Raw genomic sequence first — 27,922 nt, 5'->3', positions numbered from 1 at the left:
GTTTATCACATTAAAATGACGGCCTGTATTTTATTTCAATTTTTATCCTTTCTTTTACTGTGATGTTTGAAATAAATTTTGGTTTCAACCTTCACAGTATACGTAAGGTAGATATTGGTGCAGTTAATAATATAAAAAGATTTTTTTAACATTTCATAAATTAATATATCCAGGTGTTGATTTATTTTACTGCTATGGTTAACGTCAATCATAACTAGCTTTGTTTTAGCTCAGAAGTATTTGCCTGAAGCATGTGAGATATGATGTTTTTCCTTTTTCTTCATTAATATTTCCACACATATAATATATTCTTCATTCTCAGATTTCAAAATTGTAATATTCCAGAAGGATGTCATCAGTTTCCCATTTTACACCAGAACTATCAAGATATTTTTCCCCCACACCACAAAGGCATGTAAAAAAACTTTACAAACATTTTTTGGGGAATTTTTTCTACATATATATGTATAAATATGCTTGGAAACATATCATTAGATGAAGCATTTGTACTTTTAAGTAACACAATTAAAGTAAAATGACCACATTTTCATCTGTGTTTCCTAACATGATTACGTAGGTGCACAAGTTTTTTTTTTCAGAAAAAAAAACTGATTCAAGCTGACCTACATTGTTTGTATGACATTTAATATCTGCATGAAACTTACAATAAACCATAAAAAGCATGCTTGATTCCAGAACATAATTCCTGTACAGTTACAATACATTATGCAAACAATGATCACAAATATACAAATATATTCACAAGATTACATAACCAATGGTTTTTTTTCATTATGAAAAAAATTAGTTTATCCTCATAATTAAAAAAAATTTAAAAAGACAAAAATTATCATCTGCAGATGTCTCTAAAATTTCTTTTTATCTACCACTGATAAATTTTATAATACAATTAAAGTACACCTGACATAAAAAAATGACTTCAACACTGCTAATAGCTAACTAGTAATTCTGTAAAATTAGTAACATTTGTATTTATACATTTAATATATATATATATGTGTGTGTATATATGTATACACACACCCACACATACACACACAGATACACAATTCAGAGGCTATGCACACTGCCCATTGGCCAAATTCATTTTATAACAATGTTGGAAAAATTAATAACTACATTCTTAGATCTCAACATACAAGTTTTCACCAATTTAAAAGTAAACAGTGGTGTCTTGGTCCATATCTGTACATATACAACTAACATGACAGTTTTAAAAAAAAATAAATGCGCACATTTCTTAGTAGAGCAGAGCAGTGCCTGGACAAAAAAAATATTAGGCCAGCACAACACTTCTGGAGACAACTGTCACACATTTTGAACCCATTCTGTTCTTTATGAATTAATATGTTAAGACAAAAATAAAGATTTCTTTTGGCACTTGGCCAAATCTCACAGGAAAGGACTTCACATTGTCTAAAATGGTCTATAATGCATTTCAGAGGAGTGATTAACTTTACATAGTGATAAACATGTCAACATATTTACACTTATGTACACACATTTCCTCAAGTATGCAAAATTCCATGGTGCACAGTAAGAACAGCACCAAGCTGCAAATTTAGTCACAAAGGCAGCAGTATTTTGATCCTTGGATGTGAAGCTGTGCATAGTATATCATATGACTGGAGCTCTCAGTAATTTATTTAAAACTACTTGTGTGTCTAGGGCTATCTGTGACTGTCATGTGAACTTCTTCTTCTTTTCAAAGGTGGCACTTCTTGTTCTGTTTTAAAAATATACATCTTTAATGATAATGAAGTATCTTACAAACTTACAATGATTATTACCCAATAGAAAACCGTAAAATTGTGTTTAAATAACATTTCATGAACTGGTTAACAAACCTTTTAAATATGTTGATACCAAGTTCTTTAACACTAAATCTCTAAATTAATTAGATTACATACAAATTTATGCTTCTAGAAAGCACACATCTGATACTCCTCAACTCTTTTACAAGTTTTAAGAAATATACTTTGTTATATGGAGAATCCATCAGCTCCCAACACTCAAATGAACAGGAGGAAATACAATGATTTGCTTGTTTCATAGAAAAAACTTTCGTCTAAACTTTGCCTGAGGTCATGATTGTGTTTTAGTAATACACTAACCAAAGCCAGTAACCAGAAGGAACTACATGGAAATCCAGCAGATTTTATGCGAACATTGTACATATCTCAGAGGACAGATGTGTGAAGCATCATATTCAAAATTCACCTGCATGTAATTTAACAAAATGCTCAATGTGATATCAATGCAGCAGAGATGAGATAACATTTGCAGGAAAAGTTGGCCATAAAATAATTCATAGAAGAATCTTTATTGGCCATTATAAAAATGACAAATAACTGAAGAGAAAGACCTCTACCTACAGATCAGGTACATTCACAAAATTGTCAGAAAATGCGCAGAAAACCTTGTACAAAGTGGAAGGATGGTTATCTCTGGAAAAATAGAAACAACCACAATCATTATAGCCATGATAAAAAAAAAAAAAAAAAAAAAAGATTTCCAGATTTTGCATGGACCCTACTTTATTATAAAAAAATTACATAATTGACATTTGTTGTTAAATATTTCAAATACTTCTCACCGAGGATGTTGCTGCCTCTAGTTTTTCTTTTCTCAGGTGTCAACTCATTTGCTTCTTCCCTCGAGGAAGAGTTTTCACAATCCTTCCCTCGACTATTCCTGTAAATGTCTCTTGAGGAGTGCTCTTTTTGTCCTGTTAGGTAGAAAAAAAAAATCCTAATTTTAGGCTGAAGGAATAATTGTTATAGTAGCTATCCTGTTACACAATGACAATGTTCACCCTTCAATACCTGTTGGCTATGCAGCACACATGAAAGAAACCTACAAGAACATGGAAATGTTGCTGAAGCACATCAGTACAGCAAGTACAACTGGAATATCTGTGGAGATCTGAAAGTCGTTGTTCTGTTACTGGGATTGCAGCTCGGCTATATAAAGTACTGTTGTTTCGTCTGTGAATGTGACAGTCGTGCCAAAGAGTCACATTATTCTAGACAGAGTTGACCACTCCATAAAAAGTTAGTTCCACGACAGAAAAATGTGGCGCATGAACCACTTGTTGACCCGGCAAAGATTTTTTTTGCTCCTTTTCACATAAAATTGGGACTTATGAAGAATTTTGTGAAAGCAATGAACAAAGAAGGCAAAGGTTTTTGTTATTAAGACAGATGTTCCCAAGAATAACTGAAGCCAAGATCAAAGAGGGTATTTTTGTTGGCCCTCAGATCACACGTTATGAGTGGTAAGCGGTTCGAAGATCAGTTAGTTGGGCTGGATAAGATTGCCTGGAAAGCCTTCAAAGACATTGTTGACAATTTTTTTGGCAATTACAGAGCCCCACATTACATTCAGCTGGTAGACAAACTTCTCAAAGCATACAAAACAATGAAGTGCAATATATCATTCATGATTCATTTCCTCCACTCACACTTGGACTTCTTCCCTGCAAATCTCGGTGCTGTCAGTGACGAACACAGTGAAAGGTTTCACCAGGACATTGCTACAATGGAAAAACAATATCAGGACAACTGAAATCTGTCAATGCTTGCTGGCTTCTGTTGGACACTGCAACGTGATGCAATGGACATTGAATGCAAAGAAAAATCAGGAGCAAAACACTTTTAATTATGTTGAACTTACAACAGTGTGTTACAAACATAAACGCAATTAAATACATTATTGCCAGTAAACAGTTAACTGTCTATTTCTCAGAGTTCCTACGTGATGAAGCAAAACCAAAACTATATTTGTGAATGCCCACCAGGTACCTGTTACAATCAGCAAAAACTTTTCAGGAAGCTAAACTTTTCAAAAAAAATTGTTGTGCAGTGTAACCTATTTATTTTAATACATCAAGTACTTGATGAAAAAAAATCAAAATCCACTCAAGATAGTTTTTTTGTATACACTTTAGGACTAAACTTCTTTCGTTGATCTACTTAAATAGGAAAAAAACAAAAAACTTTACAATACAGCAGCAGAATGTAAGATAAGATCACCATGCCCCTCTCCTATCTTAACAATAACAATACTGTTTTGTTAAATCTTATATTCTTCTTGGAGTTCAAAATCATGTGAATAACACTAAAGTCTGAAGTTTTTCATTATTACAAATTTCTAAAGGTAACTCAGATATCTAAGTACTCCTGTTACCCCTTGTATTTTTTTTTTTTAAAAAAACATGATTAATTATAGACTGATGCTGAGAATATTTCTATCAAGGTTAAAGCAAAGTGATAAAACAAAGATAGAAGAATAACAATCGTGGAAAAATGTGGAAATGTGTTACTGATTTAATCTTAGAACTAACAGAACTAATTATGTTTAATGTTAAAGTTTTTTGCAAATGCAATGACAAATTAATATGAAACCTCTAATAGCTATTTAACTACATGGCAAGAGTTAAAACAAAAAATTGTCTAACACTACATTAATCCCCCCCAACCTGATACCATAGGACAACAATGAATTTTCATATAGCATGCCTGCTTGTATATTCAACATAATTATAAACAATCAAATTATGCAAGTTACTAATTTTGTTTGATATAAAATGTAATATTTAGTTTAGTTTCAGGGCAAATCATAATCAAAATAACTAGAACTACTCTACAAACATGATTTGAGCTTCTAACATGTTTGGATCAAATCTGTAGAGCTACAAATTTTGCTCATTGATCTACATTTATTATCTGTTTCTAATAAAATACTACAAGAAGCACATGGGTTAGTAAACATGTGACAAAAAGCAACTAATTTTACAAACTGAAAGCTAGAATAAAACTTCTGAAATCCCTTTCTAGAATCCACAGCCCCAGAATAACCTGGTAAGGTTGTGAAGTTTTCTTCACAAGTAATGCATGCTTACAATTCATTTGTTTTCTCAAGATATTTCCATGAATTCCTGTACAATGAATTAAAAATGATATCCATTTTTCTCCATCATATCCAGATTTAAAAAACAAACAAACTATATGTACTTTTATATAAATGAATTTTTTTCATTGAAATCATGTCACATTTTGTTATACTTAAAATGTTCACAACCACTGGCTATAGTTTTCTCTAGACCAGTGGTTCTCAACCTTTTCTGACTTGCGACACATTACGACAATCTGAAAATTTTCGCGCACACCTAGAAACCCTTAATGATTTTTTTAGGTACACATTATATGGCAAGAGTTAAAAGCCTTAGAATAAAAATCGCAACCAGAGCAAGTGATATTAATGTCATTGTGCATCACGTTTAGATAGAAGTAACACGGAAGAATTAACTTAAAAAGCCATAGAATGAAAATCACAGCCAAAATGGGGTATTAATGTCATCTGCACATTGACAATACTATTGCTTGCTTTAGCTGTGTCGTTCTAAGGCTTTTTAATGATTTTGTGGTATAGCAGAAAAATCAAAACTTTATTTTTACATATGTTTTCAATATGACACTTGTGCCTGCTTCCGAGAGCAAATCAAATTGAAGTGAGGCTCTAACGTAGACAAACAAGTTCACATTTCATCATCAACTGTAAGAAGCCTTTCTCTCTTTCTGGCTTTAATTTCAGTCAATGTTGAAAATCCAATTTCTCAAAACCCCAAGATGCAAATTAAGCAAAACTTCAACTGCTTTTGAACTGATTGCAGGATTTGAATGTTTAATGGAGATCCAAAACTCATCCAAGCTCTTTTCGGGAAACAATGACTGATAAAATTTGTCGTTTTGTAAATCAATGATCTCTTCTTCCTCCTCAGTTGTAAGTTTTATTATCTCGTTGATTCCAAACGGATAGATCACCCAGTTATATTCGTCGACAGCAAGTGACGGGAAGTAATGTTTTAGTGCAGACTCTAGGTTGCTTAATGTGTTCACAATTTGAGGGACAATTTTCTTCTTTGACGGACATTTGTTAACAGAAGGAAACAAACAAGGACTCCTTTCGAGGTCTTATTCTTCCACAGCGTCACCTTTTCATCTAAGACCTTCAGTTTGGATGTTGCAGTAATGTTTTCAGATGGTCCTTGGAGACTTAAGTTCAGAGAATTTAATTTGTCAAACACATCAGAGAGAAATTGAACCTTCAGCCACCAGATCTCATCATGAAAAGAAAATTCAAACCTTCTTCCTCAACCTCCAAGAAAGAAATTACTTCAGTTTTTAGTTGGACAAGATGCTTCAACACCTTTCCTTTCAAAAGCCATTGAATGTCAGTGTGATACAGTAGCTTTTTGTAGTCTTAATCCATTGCCTCACAGAGAAGAGAGAAAAGTCAAGATTGAAGTGGCCGAGACTTAATGAAATTCACCACTTAAATAACTTGATTCATAACAGACTGCAAATCTTTTGGCAAAGATTTGGAGGCAAATGCCTCTCTGTGAATCATGCAGTGAACAATCCTAATGTTTGGATTTTGTTGGTGCACCAGAGTGGCGAATCCCTTTTTTTTCCTTGCATTGAAGGACAGCCATCAGTGCAAATGCTGACACAGTTATTCCAATGTAATTTCAAGAGCAAAATGTTTTCATTCACCAACTCAAAAATGTCTTGGCCTTTTGCTGTACTTTTTAAATCTTTGCAAAATAAGTATTCGTTTATGATTTTCCCACCTTTTATGAATCAAACAAAAGCCAGAATTTGAGCTTTTCCACTAACGTCAGTAGATCCATCAATCCTTTTTTCGGGCAGCTTCATGTAGTTCGCAAGCTTTCTTGATTGTTCATGTTGTTGAGCCACGAGATTCTCGAAGTATTCTTTTGGTTTATCCTTCACAGCTGAATGTTTTGTTTCCAAGTGTCTCTTCAGTTTGCTAGGAACAAGTGCCTCATTTGATAAAGCTGCACTGCAGAGTAGGCAAAATGATAATTAAGAATGTTCCAATTTCAAAGCGATAAAACCATATTCGATGTATTAATTTTTGTACTTTCGTTTAATTCCTTGCTTTTGATTCAACACATTCTCCTTTGCTGCACCAGACTTACTTAAATATTTTTCCATGGATAAAAGATAAAGCTAATTCATACATGATAAATACAAAGTTCTGCAGTTGATATAAAATTCCTACCTACAGCGTAGTAGCTGTAGCTTACCGCAGAATGAGAACGTGTTCCAGAAAGCAGTTTGATTGTTTAATGCATCATTTATGACGTACAAAGCGCTTGTTGTGCCACAATTAAACTAACACTCGAACTGTTGCAGTCGAGAATGAAATTTAAGTATGAACTTCTCAGTGCTCGAGTTCAATGAAAATCATTGAATGTTTTGAAAGGTTTCAGAGTGCCTCTATAGTAGCTTTTATTAACTGATGTGTTCAACTTGCTTGTAAAATCCCAAGAAAGTTGAACGTGTTTCATAAACACCGTGGCACAAGGTTGAGAATCACTGATCTAGACCAATTGCAGCATAAGAGTCTCATTGATCATTCTAGAACTCAAATGTAACAAACATAATAACAAATGTTCATTGTGGTAAATGATAATTTGATCTTAGTATGTTTTTCTTCCCAATTTGTAAAAAAATCCTTATACAGAAAATCCATTACTAAAACCAAAATAAATTTTATAAAGTTTAAATTCACAAGCCTGTGTAATCCAGATGAAATTATTGTTGAAGACACACCTTCAAAAACAAGGTACATCAAAACACCAACAATATAGGAGCCACTGAAAATCAAGTTTATCAGTGCAGAATTTAAATATGACAAGACACATAAAAGTCAATTCATACATACAAAGGTAATATTAACGTACCCACACTTATGAATATTTATTGTATGCCATTTATATAGCTCAATGGCTATAAAAGTAGAATAAAGTGTTTTCTACACAACTTCACTGCAACAAAATCCCTAATTCTACAATATTTCAATTTAAATACTCTGTATGACAGATTAACAATGTGCTAAAAATAAGGTCACATTAGAACAAAAATATTATGAAACTGTTCTTTCTTTATGTTTAGTAGTTCACAAGAGTTTTCTGTTACACTAACACTGTATTTCTGAACAAATTTGAGTTTGTAAGGAACAGTAAATATATATGGTATTTAAGTCAAACCAATTTGATGGTCACTGGCTCACAATTGACCTAGTGTGCAGTAAAGGTTATAGAAAGTACTTATTTTGCTTCTCTTCCTGGTTACCTTTGATTCTTGATTGCTTACTTTGCTCATAAGTTTTATGAATGCTTTTTCTTCCTTACCTACTTTCCCGATATCCTTTCGGTGACCAGATTGACCTCTTGGTTCTTCACTTGTCTTAGATTCATTAGAAGATGATCGTCTACTTGCTTGACTGCTAGCTTGTTCAATCTGAGCATCTCCCTTTTCAATCACTTTAGGATACTGACGTGAGCCTCGAAGCTCGTGGGTGTGGACAAATACATTTTTCCCCCCTGGTACACATTTTTGTCGAACATTGGAACAATTAGCTAATTCATGGAGAATTATTTCATCCTCACTTGATCCATCTAAAGTTTCATTTTCTAGCAATAAAATTTACAATCCTTCAAAACTACAAGACAAGGTCCATTTTAAAACATTTCTTAATAATCCTAAAAATATAATGCATCAATTAGCCTACCTAAAATCCACAAGCAAATCTTTTGCAAACAAACATTCTTCATAAAATAAACTTTAAAAATACAGTGAGATTTTTAGAATATGCACACTTGTATATATGAGTGGCTATTGTAACTAACAACTTCAAAGTTTAAACAATACTGTAATTTCATCCCTCAGAAAATACTGTCAGTAAGTGTTCATTCTGACTTTACTTAGTAACATTTCATCTTCAGTAGCACATACATATTCTCCCTGCTTTTTCTTGGTCTGCCAAGAATATCACTACCAATAATTACATTACTACCAAAGGTATTCAACAGCCATTATACAATTAACATATAACATTTTGGAACAACATGGAACTTGCTGGTCCTATCCTGACTATTCCATTCTCTAAACTAAATTAAAACAATTAAATAAATAATCTTAAAGCCAGCCCTTATCATTCATTCATATCCTTAACTAATATTTTCTTAAACTCACTTAAATTTACTGTTTATACACCTGTCAGAAAAATAAAACTTTCACAGCCAAAATTTATGTATCCCCTAGTTTTACTATTCTCACTGTATCAAAAAAGATGATGCACCAACACTATCAATTTCATTTACAATCTTAAAATCTCAATCAGATTCCTCTCTAACTCTTCTTTTTTCAGGAGAAAACAATGAGAGATTTCAGCCTCTCCTGGAATGACAATCCTTCCATCCCAGGCAACATCCTAATTACCCTTCTCTGAACCCTTTCCAAAAATTCAATGTATTTCCTGATCTAGCACAACTCAAGACTGAACACAATATTCAAAATGTGACCTAACCAGTGACCTATTCAAGGAAATTATAATCCTTTACATTTGTATTCAATATTTCTGTAGCTACAGCCTGAACTTCTATTTGCCCTACCATTACCAATATCATACTGCTTAGGTGACTGTAGAGATTGATGAACTATTACAACCAAAATCCCTTTCTTTCACGACACTATTAAAGTTATTCACATCTGAATTATTCTTGTAATTCAAATTATGATAACTCACATGCATTATCTTGAATTTATTATAATTTAACCCATCTGCCATTTATTTGTCTAACTCAATAAATGATCTAAATCCTTTTGTAAATCAGCAGCATCTTCATAGCTAGCAACACCCAAGACCTTAATATCATCTACAAATTTAAGTAACTTATTGACTATTTCTTCATCTATGTCACTAATGTAAATAAAAAAAAAGCAAAGGTCCAAAGACTGAGCCCTGAGTTACTCCACTTATGACATTAATCCATCTAACAAATATCCATTTGTAAAAAACCTCTGCTTTCTCCCATCCAGCCACTCTTCTATCTAATTTGCTAACTTATCCTTGACATCTATAGTGACATTTTTTACAAGCCTTTTATGTGTTCTTATACCAAAGGCATGACGGATTCAAATGATGCACATATTACCAGAAGAAGAAGAAGTCTCCATGCAGTAGGAGAGAGAGGTGAGTAATCATGACATTGTTGGGCGAACTGTTCCATAGGAATGAGCCAGATGGAAGTCAGTTAAACCTTACTGAGAGATGAGATGTAAAATACCCAGACTGATGACACACTGAATTGGAACAAGGACACCTCATCAAAGCTCTGAAAATGAAGCCTATCTTGGATGTTTCTGAAAGTAGAATCAGGATGTGATGTTCTGACAACTGACAAGATGATTCCAGTGGTACCCAGTTGTGTATGAAATTGTGTGCACATGGTGAGATAGAATGAAAGTGACAAGAAAAACCAAACCAGAACTGAAGTACCTGACCCTTGTGCACAAAAAACACCGACATTGATGGGATGCCACCAATATGACAATGTGTAGATAGGAGCTGACTACAATGAACCTGGAGATCCACAACCTCAGTACAAAAAAGTCAGCTGAGATTGAGGAATGAGCAACTTGTGAAAATTGAAAAAACAAGGCACTAGTATAGATGAGAAATATATATGACTGGACACCAACCTCTTGTATTAAAACCAAAAACCAGCAGGAATAAAACCTTGGAAGAAGCATGACATTTGCACTACCTTCAGACCAACCAAATTCTGATAGCTCAAGACTAACTTCCAAATATCAAGGATCCACAGGAAATGGAAACACTAAAGACTGGGTGAATAATAATGATGAAAGACTAATCCTGACTCAAAAACCTGTAGTGCTTCTGGAGTTATGGTTAATGTTATCAAATGTCCAGAAATTCTTGGAGCCAAGTCCACAAACCCTGAAGGCATACAATAACCACTGATACTACTGGCAGCAATCTGACCAAGTGGCAGAACTTATAGACAGAAACTATTCTGGATACCAAAATATTGAGGGACTGATGCAGGGGGTCAGGACCCATGAACAGAACAGTACCGTATCTTCCTCCCCTATAGGAAACAAGGAAATTCAAGATGACAAAGTCAACATGGATGAATGTAGAAGCTGACAATTGAACTAATGTGCTTGCTAATAATTGTTCCAGCTTATTATCAATGAAGTTGGTTACTCTAAGAGTCTTCCAACAAAGTAAAATGAAAGGAAACCAAAAGGTCAGATATTAGAGTTGTAAGTCCTTCGACTTACCCTGTTCCATCAGATGACATTGGTCTTATCAGAGTTACTACTAACTCCACCTTAGTGTATAAAAAATGAAAAGATTTATTATTTGAGAGCCTTAAAATTCTTCAACGTGGTGGTGGTAGGTTAAATCACAAAGTTCTGACAGTGTTGAATAAGGCAAACTGTCTCTTCACATAACTGAGAAGTAAACCTCCTTGCACAAGCCACAATGTGCGTGAATCAAGAGAAAATTAAAATTTGCTACCAGACCTTTCTCACATCAAAAGCAACTGGGAAACAACCCCAAAACATCACACACTCAATGAAACAGCTGAAAAAAAAATCAAAGGCAGCTTATCCCAAAATGGTCTCTTATTGTTTTTATATGTCATTTAAACACTGTGTTGATTACCATTGGCTGGAGCATTGGGTCAGATAAGTCTGTTTCCTTAAATCAAAGGAACTTACATTGGGCTATCTCCTGTGCCCACTATCAGGAACAGAACACTGAATTTCAGTATTGCAAGTCTATAAACCCACCATTATCCCAAAGGGAAGATGAAAAGCTGACACATTAAAAGAATGTGCAGAAAAAAATGAATTTAAATACTCTCCAGCCTCACAACTGCCTCATCTAGAGGAATACCACATGTACAAGTATACAATCATGTGAAAAAGTTAAGACACCCTATGAAAGCCTGTGTATTTGTGTAACATTTTTGGATATATAGATATTTAATCTCAATTTCAACAATACTGAGAGATTATGGGAATATAACTAAACAATTAAAACTGAAGAAAAAACTTTTCAAGATCTTCTGTAAATATAATTCTACAAAAATGCATATTCTAACTGAGGAAAAAGTTAAGACACCCTACCCCCTAATAGCTAGTGTTACCCTCTTTGGCTGAAATAACTGCAGTGAGATGCTTCTTGTAGCAATATACCAGTCTCTGACATCGGTCTGAAGAATGTTTGCCCCACTCCTCAATACAGAATTCTTTCAGCTGTAAGATGTTTGACGGGTTTTTTGCATGTACAGCCCTTTTTTTAAAGTCACCCCACAGCATCTCAATGGGATTAAGATCTGGGCTTTGACTTGGCCATTCCAGGACTCTCCATTTCTTAGTTTTCATCCAGTCCTTGGTGGATTTACTGGTATGTTTTGAATCACTGTTGTGTTGCAGGGTCCAGTTCCACTTCAGCTTTAATTTTTGTACAGATGGTCTCACATGATCCTCAAGCACCCTCTGATACACAGTGGAATTCATGGTGGATTCTATGATTGTGAGCTGTCCAGGTCGTGCTGCAGCAAAGCAACCCCAAACCATGACACTTCCACCTCCATGCTTCACAGTTGGTATGAGGTTCTTTTCCTGGAATGCTGTATTTGGTTGATGCCAAACATGTCCTTTATTCTGATGTCCAAATAATTCAATTTTGGACTCATCTGTCCAAAGAACATTATTCCAGAAGTCCTGGTCTTTGTCTACATTTTCTCTGGCAAACTTCATTCTGGCCTTGATGTTTCTCTTAGAGAGCAAAGGTTTCCTCTTTGCACACCTCCCATGCAAGTTAAACTTGTGCAGTCTCTTTCTGATTGTAGAGGCATGCATTTTGCATCAACAGTAGCCAGAGCCTGCTGTAAGTTCCGTGATGACATAAAAGGGTGTTTGGAGACCTTTTTCAGCATCTTGCGGTCTGCTCTCGGGGTGAACTTGCTTGGACGACTAGACCTGGGCATGTTGGAAGTTGTTTTGAAAGCCCTCCACTTGTTGACTATTTTCCAGACAGTGGAATGACTGATTTCAAAATCTTTTGGGATCTTTTTAAATCCCTTACCAGACTCATAAGCTGCTACAATTTTCTTTCTCAAGGCCTCAGACAGCTCTTTTGCTCTCATCATGGTGCTCACTCTCACTTCAACAGTTAGGAGCACACCAAACTAAATGTCTGAGGTTTAAATAGGGCAAGCCTCATTCAAAATGCTGAGTAACAATCTTCTAATCATGTGCACCTGGTGTGATTCACCTGTGTGTGAGTTGAGCCATTTTAAGTGGGAATAAATGTGGGGGTGTCCTTCCTTTTTCCTCAGTTAGAATATGTATTTTTGTAGAATTACATTTACAGAAGATCTTGAAAAGTCTTTTCTTCAGTTTTAATTGTTTAGTTATATTCCTATAATCTCTCAGTATTGTTAAAATTGAGATTCAATATCTATATATCCAAAAATATTACAAAAATACACAGGCTTTCATAGGGTGTCCTAACTTTTTCACATGACTGTATGTCTCCATCTCACTATGAATAAGATCACTGACAGTCTCTGTATGAAAATGAACTATGTGACATGAAGAATGTTCAAAAAGTCTCAGAATGACAAAATTACTGTGAAACCCATTAGCAACACTTATCAAGAAAAAGTGATAACATTATCTGAAAGAGTTGCTTGTGTATAATACCAGAATAGAGACATTGACGTAGGTGGAGTGTACCATGAGATAAAAATAACAAAGGGCAACTGATTGAGGTGTAAAAGGCTGGAGAAAGCATAGAAAAAAATCAGTCTAATGCTAAGATAGGCAAAGGAAGAAACCCTGGCAGTCAGGTAATAACTATAAGTGAGAGAGGAGGTACATCTTCTAAAAACTGTGACCTAAACATTATGACTGATGAAAGAAATATTTGTACATAATATCACATATGTAAAAAAATTGTTTTAATATTAAATAAAATTTCTGGATATTATAGTTTCATAAAGTATTCATTTCCAATTTTCTTTTTCAATTAAAAAGAATATAATTTTATAAACTTACCTTGTACTAGATGACCTCTACTAAAACAGATTATGCTGTGTTGTTTAAGCAATATGAAGTAAAATAAAACTTGCAGCTTTCTTTTCTTCTGAACCAAAACTATGTTCATGAGGAGTTGTAAAAGTGCATATATTTCTTTAAATTATTTATTTTCTGTTTTTTGTGGGTAACAACATTACTACTTGACAAAACCATTTTAGTTATAAAAGAAGTAAATATCAAATTATTAAATTTAAAAATGTTTATCATGATTCAGTCAGCATAGAAATTATTCTCTCTTTTATAAAATAAAGAGTCAAATTATGGGCAGTTTCTCATCACACATTTGCCTGTATGTTTGTCACTATTAATAATGTCAATTCTTATTAACTTACCTTTCTCACCTTTCTTGATAAAATCTTCATGCATAAGGCCATGAAGTTTTTGCAGTGAGAAATCTTGCTTATCATCTGTCTCCTTTTCTTCTTCATCATCCTCTTGTGGTTTTGTTAGACACTGTTCTTCTGAAGCTTTCAGCTTTCCAACTACAACTCCTTTGAAATTATTCTCTTGTTCAATGCAAACTTTAATAAGATCTACAGTATTTTCTGAACACTTCCTCTTCAATGACTTTAAATACACAGCTTCCTCTTTATTTCCTTGATCATCATTAATGAGATCTTTATCTTCACACATTTCATCTACAGTAACATTTTCATCCTTGTTAACTTGTACTTTGATTTCCCTTTTATCAGACTTTTCATGGCTCCTCAGGTCAAACACTTCTGTAAGTGGACCATCCTCTAAATTTTCATCATTTGCAGATGAACCTTTCAAGGATATGTGTACTGGACGGATAGGTTCTAGGACCATGTGACCCAATTCTTTTCTGTGTTTTTTTCCAGTTTCTTGATCTGATACCCCAAGCTCTGGGTTTGTTTTAGTTTCAGGTACTGTCTTAGTAAACATAGTCTGAGAATCAATGTTGTTGGCTAAAGAATCTGTAGAAACGATTACTGATAAGCAATTTTCTTTCATTGCAGAACTATCTGACACTATGTAGTTCAGAGGTTCTTCCTTCAACTCCTGATATGTTCCTGTACTTTCTTCTGATACAGACTGACAACACACACCTGTTTCATTCTGAATCTCACAGTTCTGACCATTCTCTTCAGAGGGAGTTATATGTTCAGAAGGCAGGTATGGTTCTGTTTTTGCAAGGAAATCACAGGAAGCACATGTTGTTTGTTCTTTATGAGTACCAGTGATTAATGAATCCTTTTTTCCATCATTTAAATAATCTTCAAATACCTTTTTTTCTATGCCACTGCTCTGACTAGAAACATTAGATTGATTGCAGGTGTAACAATGGTCTTCTGAAATATCTTTTGTATAAGTCAGTTTGGCAGAAGGCATGTGGTCTGTGTTACTTATAATTTTTGCGGAGTTCTCCTGTATATCAGCTGTAGTGGTATATGTATCTGAATGTGCACTACAGTTAGGAATAGACAAAAGGATCTCCTGTTCAGTATTGAAGTCTACTGCTGCTTCAGTATTTTTTTGCTCTTTTTTAATAACATTTTGACTGTTCACACAATGAACACTAAGTTTACAGTCTTTCAAGGACTGAGGCTCAACACAATGTTTTGTTTCCAATGGTTGAGACTGATCCACAACAGTTTTTCCATCACAACTCTGTTTGCTTAAGTCCAACATTGAAGAAGGTATAAAAGCAGTAACTTTTGATGATAGGTTAGCCCTTGAACTCTCCTGTATTAAAGAACTATTAGATGATACAGCCAACAGAGAACCTGACCCAGCAGTACTAGAAGTACAGATCGTTCCTCTCATAGGTACAAGTTTGATGGAAGGTGATGTATTAGTTACCACCACAGATTTCACAAGCACCTTATTAACCATTGATGAAGTTCCAGAAAGGGATGAAGATGATCCTGATGGTTTCATATGTGAGACTAATAACCTAACTGGTGATGTTGATAAAGAGCTACTAGTTGTTAAACACACTGTACTAGTGGATGATGATGAAGAGCTTATTAACTCTAACACTGATAGATTGGAAGATTTTACTGTCTTCAATGGGGACCCACCTGTTGGAAGAGTCACAAACTTAATTGGAACAGTTTTGGAGGAGTTAAAAGGGACACTGACTCTAGCCATATTGTTAGCTGATGTCAGCAGAGACCGTTGGCCACCTGAGGAAAGGGTGTTTTTAAAAATTAAAGTCAAACGGCTTCCTGGTGTATCAGTGATGCAACTGCTCAGCTTAGAAGAAATAAAAGGCAAAGAAGTAACTGGAGTAGAAGCAACAGAAGTTACAACAGGATGATATGCTGTGCTCATATCAACCGGTACAGACACAACCTCAGTAATAAAAGAAGATTCGGAGGCTTCAGCTTCCTTTTGTAAAGATGTACATTTTTTTAAAAAGTTAGAAGGCACTAAAGTATGTGTCTGCTCAGGGCTGACTGAAGCAGAGACAGTAATTACAGTGGGCTGCATACACGTAGCAACACCTTGCTGATTAGATGATGGTTCAGTTACAACTGAACCAGTAGTAATAACTACACTGGGTTGAGAGCTCTCAGCAACCAAGTGGCAATTACTTGTTTCTTCATTGTCAGCTGTACTAACTGTAGTATCTGGATTAAGTTGTTTGGAAGCAACCAATGTTTGTGAATTGGCAGTATTTGAAAAACAAGTAGTAGAAATTACATTATGTTCAGCACAATGAAACAAAGCTGAAGAAGCACTTACTGGTGTTGAATTAGTGCCTCCCGTATAAGGATGTGAAGATGTTCTTTGCTCCACCAAACATGGATCAAGAGCAGCAGATGAACTACTAGGTGCACAGGTAGTATTATTTATTGTATTTTCTGTCAGATTATCAAGATCTGAGACAGAAAATGTACAAGACTGAATGTTGGCAGCTGATGTAGTGCAAGTAACAAGTTCTGTCAATGAATTACTCTGATGTGACTTTAAGGGCATACTTGAATCATAGTGAGTGCATGAAGCAGTTGATGGTTGTTGAATAACATTCTGACTGGCTGATTGGCTCATGGAAGACTGAAGGATTGGACATATTACAGAAGCAGCACTCTGAATAAGCTTGGTACTTATGCTACTTAATGCCAAGTTATCATCATCTTTATGGTAAGATTCATCAGGTGTAGAAGATTTGGGAATTTCACTGGATTGGAATGATGATGATGTTTTCTCTACTAACTCCTTCATAACTGGTTTTATACTGGTGTTCAAAGTATCGTTCTCCAGGCCTTTCTTGTCTGATTGCTCTGCATAAACAAACAAACAAAAAGAAAACAAACACTTTAAATACAAATATTATAATATTCCTACACTGAAAATGTATTTCCAATAGGCACTTACCTTTTCCCATAATATCAGCTATTATTATTCAGTGCTTCCTTCTATATGCAAACATTTTTTTGTTATTTTATGACATGCCTTCTGCTCCTCTATTCCAACATGTCTCTTATGCAAACAATCATGCACCACCTCATCAATGACAAGAGCATGACATGCTTCCATGATGCATATGATTCCCTCTACACTCTGACTGAACTATCACTTTAAAGTTTGGCAAAAGACACCAGTACTTTTCTCTGGTGGGAAAGAGAAGTGGTAAGTGTTAGAGGAGGTAGGTACCTATTGGAAATACATTTTCAGTATAACTTCTGATACAGTACTTACATTCTCTAACATGATTAGCTGGAATCAAACATTGAGAAAGAGGAGGGACTGGTGGAAAGGAACAACAGAAGCACCTTCTGAAAGCATTAAAAGGTTACTTTTGAAAATGAGATTCAGATCCAAAGATCAGAACAGGGGGACCACTTTACTTCTGAGCCAAATAGATACTCTTCATTTTTTGTAGAAAGTGTCAGATATAAAGGCAGAAAATTAATGGAGCACATCAGAGTGGAAGAAAATGTGGCAGAAATGCTATCCTAACCAAGATATTTTAACTAAATCCCACAATGAGAAAGGTGGGTAAACAAGGATATACCCATGGATATGGAGTGGATGGGGCATAGTGAATTGTACTCAGTAAGTCAATTAAATCCCAAACCTCCTTACAGGGTACTCACACCTGCATAAGAGTAAGATGAGGAACTTACCATCTTCTCCTCAAATCTAAAAACCAGGGATTGATAGTTCAAAGCCAATCCTCATGTTATACCTTGGAACTGGCATCCAATATCAAAAGGATGTCTATGGCATTTACTCAACTCCCCCAACCATCAAACAGGCAGGGGCTGTCCAAATGGCACTGTCATCCCAGTAATAAGAAGATGAGGGATAAACAAGAACAAAACTGTAACAATCCCACATATCACTGCTATGATCCACAAAACAAATGGGGGAAATTAAAGATGGAAGACAGAAAACCCTACACCTGTGTGAAGGCTTACAGTGATTGGTTCACTCCAAGTCCAAAATCTGCTCACAGGATCTCAACATCAACACAAGAATAGAATGAGGGTTTCCAATTGAAGGGGTATTGCATTCTGATGTCTCACTCTGTTGTATTGGTTATTGCAAACAGAAGGATATTACATCACCTTCACGTAAGAACCCCACCAACCTACTCTTTAACTGAATGGTTATTGTTTGGATCTCGTTCAGCAGGATACCTGCACAGTCAACCATCCCAGTGGCTTGCAACTGTAAAGTGGTAAACATTTCTATACTCTACTCAAAGAAAGGAGGTCAACAATGCATTGGAGAGTCTGAAGGAACATTATTACCATATACAGTCCAATGGGTTCCCATGAAACCTCATTTTGAAAAGCAGACCATACCAAGTTATTCTCTCTCTAGTATAGTAGGGATGGGCAGCAATTCCCTTCTGTTTTACCCATCTATTCCATGACTGGTACAATCTTGTGGAACAACCCATCTTAACATGAAGTGTGCAAAGCCATGAAAGATAAAGCATAAATCAACATGGCTGGACAGTGCAGATTTAAAGAATACCTGGCCAGGTACCACTTGCCACTGAGTGTGATACATATGATTAGAGAAAGGCCCTTGAAAGAATAAAAGTATAAATAAAAAATTACCAGTTAGTCATATCGAAGTCTAAAAAATGGCCACAGATGGTAGACCAAACTCCAACAACAAAGAAAACATGATATAAAGGAAATAGTGGGAGATGGATGATAAGTACTCATTGCTAATGTTGACGATGGGAAACGGGAATTGAAGCCATATGAGAAAGGTTACATAAGGCAAATATGAATTTGTAATGGTGGATTGTTGATAGACCAATGTTATCTGAGACTCAATAACTTCCAAAAACCATATCAAAGACAAAATGTCTCACAATTAGGTCATTCATAAATTTTTAAGATACACTGAGTGTAAACAGACTTGAGCCAATACAGCATCATAACCTATAATGTTCTAACAACAAACCCCAGACTGAATGATATGTAGGCTGAAATGGAGGAAAAAAGGAGAAGAGTACTTGCAAAAAAGTCAGGATTTCTGTGGATAACTTCAGATAGGAAATGTATACAAGAAACATAAGAGGTGGATAAGGGCAAAACACAAGCAAAAATATTGGGCATGGGTAAGACTGACACTTGGTTTGGGGGCTACCTCCAAAATAGGTAATAAGGAACCTAAATAACTGCTGATCTAAAAATATATAGTCACTACATTGGCAGGAAAGGGCAAATTGATCAGAAATCCTCAGGGGGTGGCATATGCTAAACCATTCACTTAATTGTGAGCTAAAGTGATCAGCATGAGCCTGACCAACAGAAAAAGGAAGAAAAAACCATATACGACTGGGAAGAATAATCAAGTAACATGGAAGGATTCAGTGTGTAAGAAAAGGAAGAAAGGGATAAAACAGCACAAACCTGAGACAAAATCCATAAAGAACAAATTAGGCTTAAGAGACTCCTCAGGTTGGGAATGAGAAGAAATGATAAACTATGGAGGTGGAAAAGGATGATCAAAGCCCTTGTCAGCTTGCACAGGCTCAGCCAGTTCAGGAAGAGCCTAAGCAATTTCCAGGGACAAAGGTTGACCATATAACATTCAATCTTTTGATGTAAAAAAACAAATAAATCCACTATAGAGTCCTGAAAAAAACCCAAAAAATGCTAGTGTAACCCACAAAGTAATAACATTAAGTTTGGAATTTACTATCATAAAAAGGTCTACTCAATCTGAGTGAAGAAATAAAGCAATTAGAATTAACTGATAAATAATACGAAACAGGCTAAATTAAAGCAAATTAAACTGAAAAAAAACCACATTGTGGAAAAGACAAAATCAAACAATAAACAAAAGAAAGAGAGCATCCAAACTTAAACACTGCCAAAAGGTGAAAGTTGGCTAGAGTAGTGTAGACAAAGTCACACGCATCACATGAGCATGTTGTGCTCCTATTAGTAATGACTTGCATGAGACACGTGTAGAAATATTGCAATTACAATAGGGGGAAGTGGAAGACTTGTGGCTCATGTAAAGAAAAAGTTTGCAAATAGAGAGGAGATACATACTGAATCAGAAATAAATGTTTTAATCATAACCTAAATTAAGTATATCATATGTCCAAGTTTTAAAGAGTTATGCCATAACATGGTATGTTCTCCTAGCTTTTCAGTAATAGATGAAGTTTCTTTTTATGTTACAATCACGATCATGACAAATATTTTCCTACCTTCATAACCATAAAAACGTGTAAATGTATAATAAGTGGCATAATATTTTGTAGTCTAATATGCACCTTGTCAAGTATGCAAATAAGCTCTTACCTACTGTACATGCTAACAGACATTTTCAAGTGCTGATCTTTCTGTAGTATTTATGATTCATTTATAACAACAAACTATTGTTTTCCTTTAACTGGACACACAGCATTTTGCTTTAAAGATTCTTCAGAAGCATTCCACTAAAATACAAAGCATAATTGACAGTACAAATTGACAGCATACATTTGACATATTAACTAGTAAAGTTTATCTCTGAAAAAAAATTATTGTGGTAAAAATTAAATGTCACCTGTAGTAAACAAAGTTCTATCTAAATTACTTATTGAAATAACAAAAACATAGGGTGAAAAAATAATAAAAAAGTATAGACACTATTATTTGTCCCTATTCATCTGTGGTCATAGCTGTTTGATGAGAATAACATCCCTGAACGTTCATTAATTATATTTGGTAAGGATTTGTATGGAGAATGGTGGTTTCTTGTCAGGTTTTACTTGTCCACAATTAGTTCAAAAATGACCTGCAACTGTGCTTCTTTCATATTATCATTTACAAAAAGAGCCAATATGTTCTCTTATTCCAGTGAGTAAGATTATTCCAGCTTTCCTTACGTATGTATGATAAATGTTTCATGTTAGCTGGTAAACAAGATTACGAACAAGACACCCATCTTGAGGTTCCAAACATGTTTTTGTTAGATGGTGAGTTTTATTACATTGTGGGCTAGTGTATTGAGATTTTGAAAGTTATTTTTTTAGGGTTAGATCTCATTGTTTTATAAGATTACTTTGTAGTTCAGATTCCTGATTACAAATTTTTTCTTGAAGAATGATTATTCAATTAGATGTGTTATAAGAGTAATATTATTTGAGTTTTTTTTGGAAAACAGGTTTATTCCTCCTTGACTATTAAATTTTGTTGTGTTGGATGTACAATGCTGAATTTTGCACATCAGTCCTTGGAAGAAGTCCAGTTGCAGATCATTTTAAACCAATTATATACATTTAACACTTAACAAGAAACCATCACTTCTCTACATAAGTCCTTAACCAAGTACTGACAAAAAGTTTAAAGTTATTTTCACTGAACAAGTATTACCACAGATGAATACAGACAAAGAATGGCACCTATAAGTTTTATTATTTTTCATCCTATCTTTTGCTTATTTCAGTCTGTAACTGGGATAGAAATTTTGTTTACTACAGGTAACTGTTAATTATTTCAACATAAGTCTTACTTCTTAACATGTTAAATAATACTGTGGAAATGCATGCTACAGATTTGATTAGAACCTATTATTTACACCAGTTGCTGCTTTATCAGTTGTAGTTTGTATTTTCGTGGAACACTCCTGAAGAAGCTGTAAAGTGAAACACTGAGTGTCCAATTAAAGAAAAACAACAATTTGTTGTTATAAAGTCTTTATTTCTAGTTTTAAAATGTTTTCTATACATTAATATGCACTACAGAAATATAATTCAAACTGTTTATTATTATAAAAATATTAATATTTTGCCTAGATATGATCTATTAATTATTACTGAAGTAACAATGTCTTTTTACATACAAAATGTCTGAAAAGCACTAATGATTTGTGGTTAATGTTATTGTTAGGTTTTTACCTAGTCATGTCTTATCTTCAATTTATGATACTAAGGTATCATCATGCCAGTTAACTCTAGAATTTAGATCAATGATTATTTATGATTTAAATGCACTTCAGTTTGTTTTGTAGTCTACCAAAAATATATTACACCACTACTGTTTCACAGTATAATTTTTCTGTAACTGGGCAGTTTTGAACAACATTGTTTACCAGTAAACTACTACATACAAAATATATTTTGCATTCATATCTTTCAAACATTAGTAAAATCTATCAAAATTACTCATCACTAAAAAATACATGTACACCCTAATTATTCTTAATCTTATACATTAATAATTTTACTAATCCTCTTTCCTATTTTTTTTTAATTTATAAAGACACTTCCTAACAAAATCATATAAAAAAAGTTTACCATAACACACTGCATAAAACTAGTAGTTTGTCATAATTTGTAATTCTATACTTATGAAAAATTATTCAGTACTTAAATATTTCTAGCTATGAAAAGAAGTGAAAGCTTATTTTTTCACTTTAAGGATAAATATCACACATACCTTCTTGAGAAATGAGTTCAGTAGAAGTTGAACAAACATCTGTATCATGATTAGGCTGAACTATATAATGCTGTTGCAAAGCTTTTGCCTCACCATCATTATTCTCCATTTTTAATGTCTGTATATTTGAAGGAGACTTTGATGTAAAGTTTACATTTTTTGCTACCTCATCCATCACACTACTGCATGCCCCTTTAGAAACAGCTATTGTGTTTCTTGCAGTGCCTTCATCAATTGAATCCATACTTGACTCATCACTAGGAACGGTACTATCACAATCTTCTTTAGTCCTTTCCTTCTGACTATCTGGATTGTCAATATTTTGGGCAATAAGAGATAAATTTGTAACAGGTGGATCAAGTGTTTGCTTATTCTGAAATTCATGCTGTAGAACTTCATTGCTTTCAGGCATCAAAGACTGTACTCTGGATGATAACTGGTTGGATGTAGAGTAGATATGACTACTACTAACAGATGCTAGTATACTTTTCACAGAAGTGATGCTGTTAGTGTTAACTTCATCTTTATTATCCTGTGCAAAGGAAACATCTAGTCCTTCATGGACATGCCCATCACCACGTGAGGACACCAGTGTTGGTAAACCTGGTTCTCCTTGAAATTGAGTTTTCCTGCCTACAGATGTAATTCTTGATAATTCCCCAACAGAAGGCACTTCAATCCATTTTGACAGTGAGCTTACAGGTGTACCGCTATCCAGTGTAAGAATTCTAGCAACAGGTGAAGAAGTATTTCTTCTAACCTCCACAAACCTTAAGCTTTCAGCTTTACTGCTGCAATGAATGTCTAATAATGAATCACCTAACCTTTCATGGTAGTTAGTTGGTTGATAGCAATTTAACACAGAAGCAGAACTATTTACCAAACCAATATGTTGATAAGATGTTTTCAATTCCTTGTGACAGACATCATCTGATGATTTTACAATTTCCTGGTTATCCAGTGAAGAGACAAGTGAGGGGCCATTTGCTTGATCTTTTCCGTCCAAAGAGTCAGTACGGTATGCATTTAAACTTCTTGATGTCATTACAACTGGTGGTCCAGTGTTATGAATGTCTGAAGACAAATGTGTATATGACTGAGGGTCAAAATCTAGGCTACTGCTAGATAAACCTTGAGGTTGGCCATTGGTTATTTCATCTGCTTCTTGTTTAGAATTATCTACACCATCACAATTATTCCCCAAAGCTTCAGATAACACGAGTTTTGCGTGTTTGGTATTGGCTACTTTTTCTTCTGTACTTTTCTCAATATCATTTTGTTCACATTTTTTTATCTCTTCATTCTTTGATACTGTTAATGTCTTCTGGTATTCCTTAGGGTCACCCAATCTTTCTCCATGCTGTTTGGTATCTATAACTGATGTACTGTCAACCAAAGTGGGCAAACCACTCACAACACTTGTTGCCATGACAACCTCTGAAACTGTAGGTTGAGATGAATTATACTTAGATGTGACAGCTGAATGACTGGCAGAAACAACTGACTGCAATTGATCTTCACTTAAACAGGTATTATGTGGAGTCAATCTCCTGTCGGATGACTGAGGTAGATTTGTGCAGTGTTCTACAGGTAACAATTTTGATTTTTCTGAAAGAGTAAAATGAAATAAAATAAAATCATTTAATAAATAAAACAGGGAAATAAAGCAAAAAAAAGTAAATATAAAAGTTTTTATCTTGTATCAAATAGCTGTTAATTAAAATTTTAGTAACAAACATTTTATTAACAGCAATCTCACTCACTCACACACATATACACACAAAGCAAAGAATGGTACTTAAAATTCCAACTATTTATATACATGCACAAAACCTGTTTCAAATTAACACACACTATGTCCTGGAACACAGCATATCATACCTACCATGGAAAATAGATCATGGTCCAAATACAAGTACAACCAGTACAAAAACAAAACTACCAACAACAGTCCAAAAAAATAAAACTTAAAGTGATCAAACAAATTCTGATAAATTCAATTCAGACAGGTCAAAAATGTTCTTAACAAATGTAAATGTACTACTGTAGTAAATGAACTAACATAAGCTTTCTTCTTATTTTAAAAATATATATCAGACTGCATAATGAATACGTGAATTACTACTACATGCAATACAGGACTAGATTTATTTATGAAAGTTTCTTAAAATAGCATATTGTATAGTTTTCTGTAGGAAAAAGAAAAAACAATATTAATGAATAGCTATAACTAACAAAAAGAACGTTTTTTGAACATATATGAGATTTAAAAAAAAACACTTAACTTGATTTGGGTTGTGCTAATCTAATAAAAATTGCATATAGTTATCACAAATTTCATGTAATACATGCACAGTGAATGTAATGTACTGTTAATTTTGTCTCAGGTAAATAAATATTGTTTAGTCAATATTTTTAAAGATGTAAAACATGTTATGAGCCATCTTAGTTTAGAAAACTGGGGTAAGATTCAGAATTAAAAAATTGTAAACACTTTTTTATATTAAAGATTACTAATAAAAATAAGAACTTACACATGCCAAACAGTCCTAGTTTTTATTATATATTTCACTTTCTAAATTAAGTATTTTTTGCCAGAGTTAACAATGCAAAACAGCTAGTCAATCATATTCAACTGTTTAAAATTATTACCTAAATAATTGTGTTTAAATTTTTTAGTTATAACTATCCATAGAAGATACAAATAACTAAACTGAATTTGCAATAACTGTATATGCTAAAACACCAAGAAAACACACCCCTTCAACCAAGTTCAGATTTTTTTAGATACAAGAACAAAAGATCGACTATTTCATGCATGAAAAAATATGCATAATGATTTATATATATATTATACTTAAATCTACAGACATCAATCTATCTAAGTGACTGAACACCTTAAGAAATCTCTCAATGACCCAACTTCCAAAAAGTGATATCTGCTTATGCATATGTCACTGATTTTTTTAAGTGGCAAAAACCACATAATTGAAATAAAGCATCTCAAGACATTACTAATAATACCTCAAATTAAGAGCTTTCTCCTCAATCCTGCATTTTTCCTTTTAAGAGTAAGATGTATGAGCAAATTTTTTTCTAATCATTATATTTTATTCACTTACCACATATACTTCAAATGTAGTCATTTATTTACAATTTTCTGTTAAATTTCAGAACTTATAGGTTTGATTACTTTCACACCTGCAATTAAATTTTTTCTCAGTAAATTAATCATTAGTTAATCCTAAAATAAACCATTTAAGAGCATAGTGACAAAGCAGTTCTCAAATTTAAAGATTTTTCAACTATTACATTTGAATAGTTTAAAATAATTTGACTGTGCAAATAGGTAAAACCACATCTGTAAATGTAATTAAAGTTGAAATAAAAACTACTGTTTGGCTATTATAGCAATACCTACTATGTATAATCATTACATAATTGCTACCATAAATTTATTGTCATGTGATCAGTTTCTGATACATCCACATCAATATTCTGTAATTTCCAGTTTTTAATAAAGCTATCTATATACATACTGTACTGGTCTCTAATAAACCCATATTTATGGATTATCCTTAACAAGGTCTCAGTGAGTTTTCTTAAGTTTTCAGGCAAGTGTTTTCTTAAGTTTTCAGGCAAGTGTTTTCTTACACCACATAACTGAACAATTATAACAGTTCCTTTTTATACATATAGAAACAAAAGTAAAACCAAAAATACATTAATATATTGTAAATGTGTATATTCTTAATTACTACTCATCGTTTAAACTTCAAGCTTGAATGTTATTATTTTTGAAATACAAACATATTTCTTACTTGTTCAAGTTTAAGAGATTTAATTATTAAAAAACTAGTGACAAATGGTATTTTATTACATGAATAAAGTACTCTATATTTACTCACTGATGATCTCACATATTAAGTAAAAGTCATTATACATTTCTACAACTGGAAATCACTTGGCTTATTAATTTAAGATTTTTCTCCATAATTATTTCTTACATTTTATTCAACTGAAATTTATGGATTTTCAATTACCGTCCTTTTGAAAAAGTCACAATATTTTGATACTGGAATAGATATGGTAAGATGACCCAAAATGACTGTAAGTAGATGCTGCTGCTAGGTACCAAAGTAACTAACAGTTGAAATAAAAAAATAAGTGTTTATTACAGAAACACACAGTGTAGAATCATTGCATAAATGTAATTGTAGCAGGCTATTTATCAATAACAAAGATTGAGATGAATAACGAGTGCTTTATATTACAATTTCAAGCATAAATACAGCATAACGGCATCACTTATTTTCAGCTAGTTTATCACACAGATGAGGAAAATGTTTTACAAAAAATATATAGTTCAACATTTTACATCAATCCCCCAAAACATCCCAAGGATCCACGAACATTTTTATTTACCACACTGAATCTTGTGAGTATTACAATTCATACTGGAATTTTGATACATCAAAAACCTGTATTATCACATACAACATTTCACATGCTTTAAAACTACATAAAAACTCAATGAATCATGTACAAGAAAAATGCATTACATTACAGGTTTTAACTGGACCTCTCCAAAGTTCTCTTTATAAGATGTTTTTGAGTTATTTGGAATACCTCCCAATTTGTTAAAAATAAATCAATATATCTGTAGCAGCTTCCAGAAATTTTTACTTTTGTAAAATGAGTTTTTATGTCATTAGGTTTTAAACTTGCATTTTTTCCCTCTTGAAAACGATATTCGAACATAAACAAATAAAATTCACTATGTTCCAAGTGTGTGCAGCTTTTATTTACATGTTCAGCTTTTTACTCATCAATCAAATGTGAACCCATTAATTTACACTTATTGAGGTATAAATGTATTATTTTAGTGTAAATAAAAAAATAAATATCCATTAATACTAATAATATTACATTAGTCTATGAAAATTTTAACCCTTATTAATGTAAAGAAATAATTACTGTTTCAATCTGAACTGGCGAACATTATTCTCC

General features: G+C 33.6%; 1 protein-coding gene across 7 annotated transcripts in view; it reads right to left on the bottom strand.

Moving 5' to 3' along the window:
• Positions 1–618: 618 nt before the first annotated feature.
• The window catches only part of LOC143229227 (uncharacterized), a 72,274-nt gene continuing 44,970 nt past the window's right edge, over positions 619–27,922 (bottom strand). For 5 of the 7 annotated variants that reach the window (XM_076461234.1, XM_076461240.1, XM_076461237.1 and 2 more), the window contains 5 exons: positions 22,913–24,520; positions 14,372–17,290; positions 8,246–8,527; positions 2,618–2,749; positions 619–1,747 (listed from right to left, as the gene is read on the bottom strand). In XM_076461234.1, the coding sequence (XP_076317349.1) occupies positions 1,692–1,747; positions 2,618–2,749; positions 8,246–8,527; positions 14,372–17,290; positions 22,913–24,520 (4,997 nt within the window). In that variant the 3' untranslated portion in view covers positions 619–1,691. The remainder of the gene's footprint in view (positions 1,748–2,617; positions 2,750–8,245; positions 8,528–14,371; positions 17,291–22,912; positions 24,521–27,922) is intronic. The other 2 variants (XM_076461236.1, XM_076461239.1) reach the window with 2 other exon arrangements.

The sequence above is a fragment of the Tachypleus tridentatus genome, chromosome 10 (genome assembly GCF_004210375.1).
Source record: "Tachypleus tridentatus isolate NWPU-2018 chromosome 10, ASM421037v1, whole genome shotgun sequence".
NCBI classification, from domain to species: Eukaryota; Metazoa; Arthropoda; class Merostomata; order Xiphosura; family Limulidae; genus Tachypleus; species Tachypleus tridentatus.
This window is presented reverse-complemented; position numbering and strand designations above follow the sequence as displayed.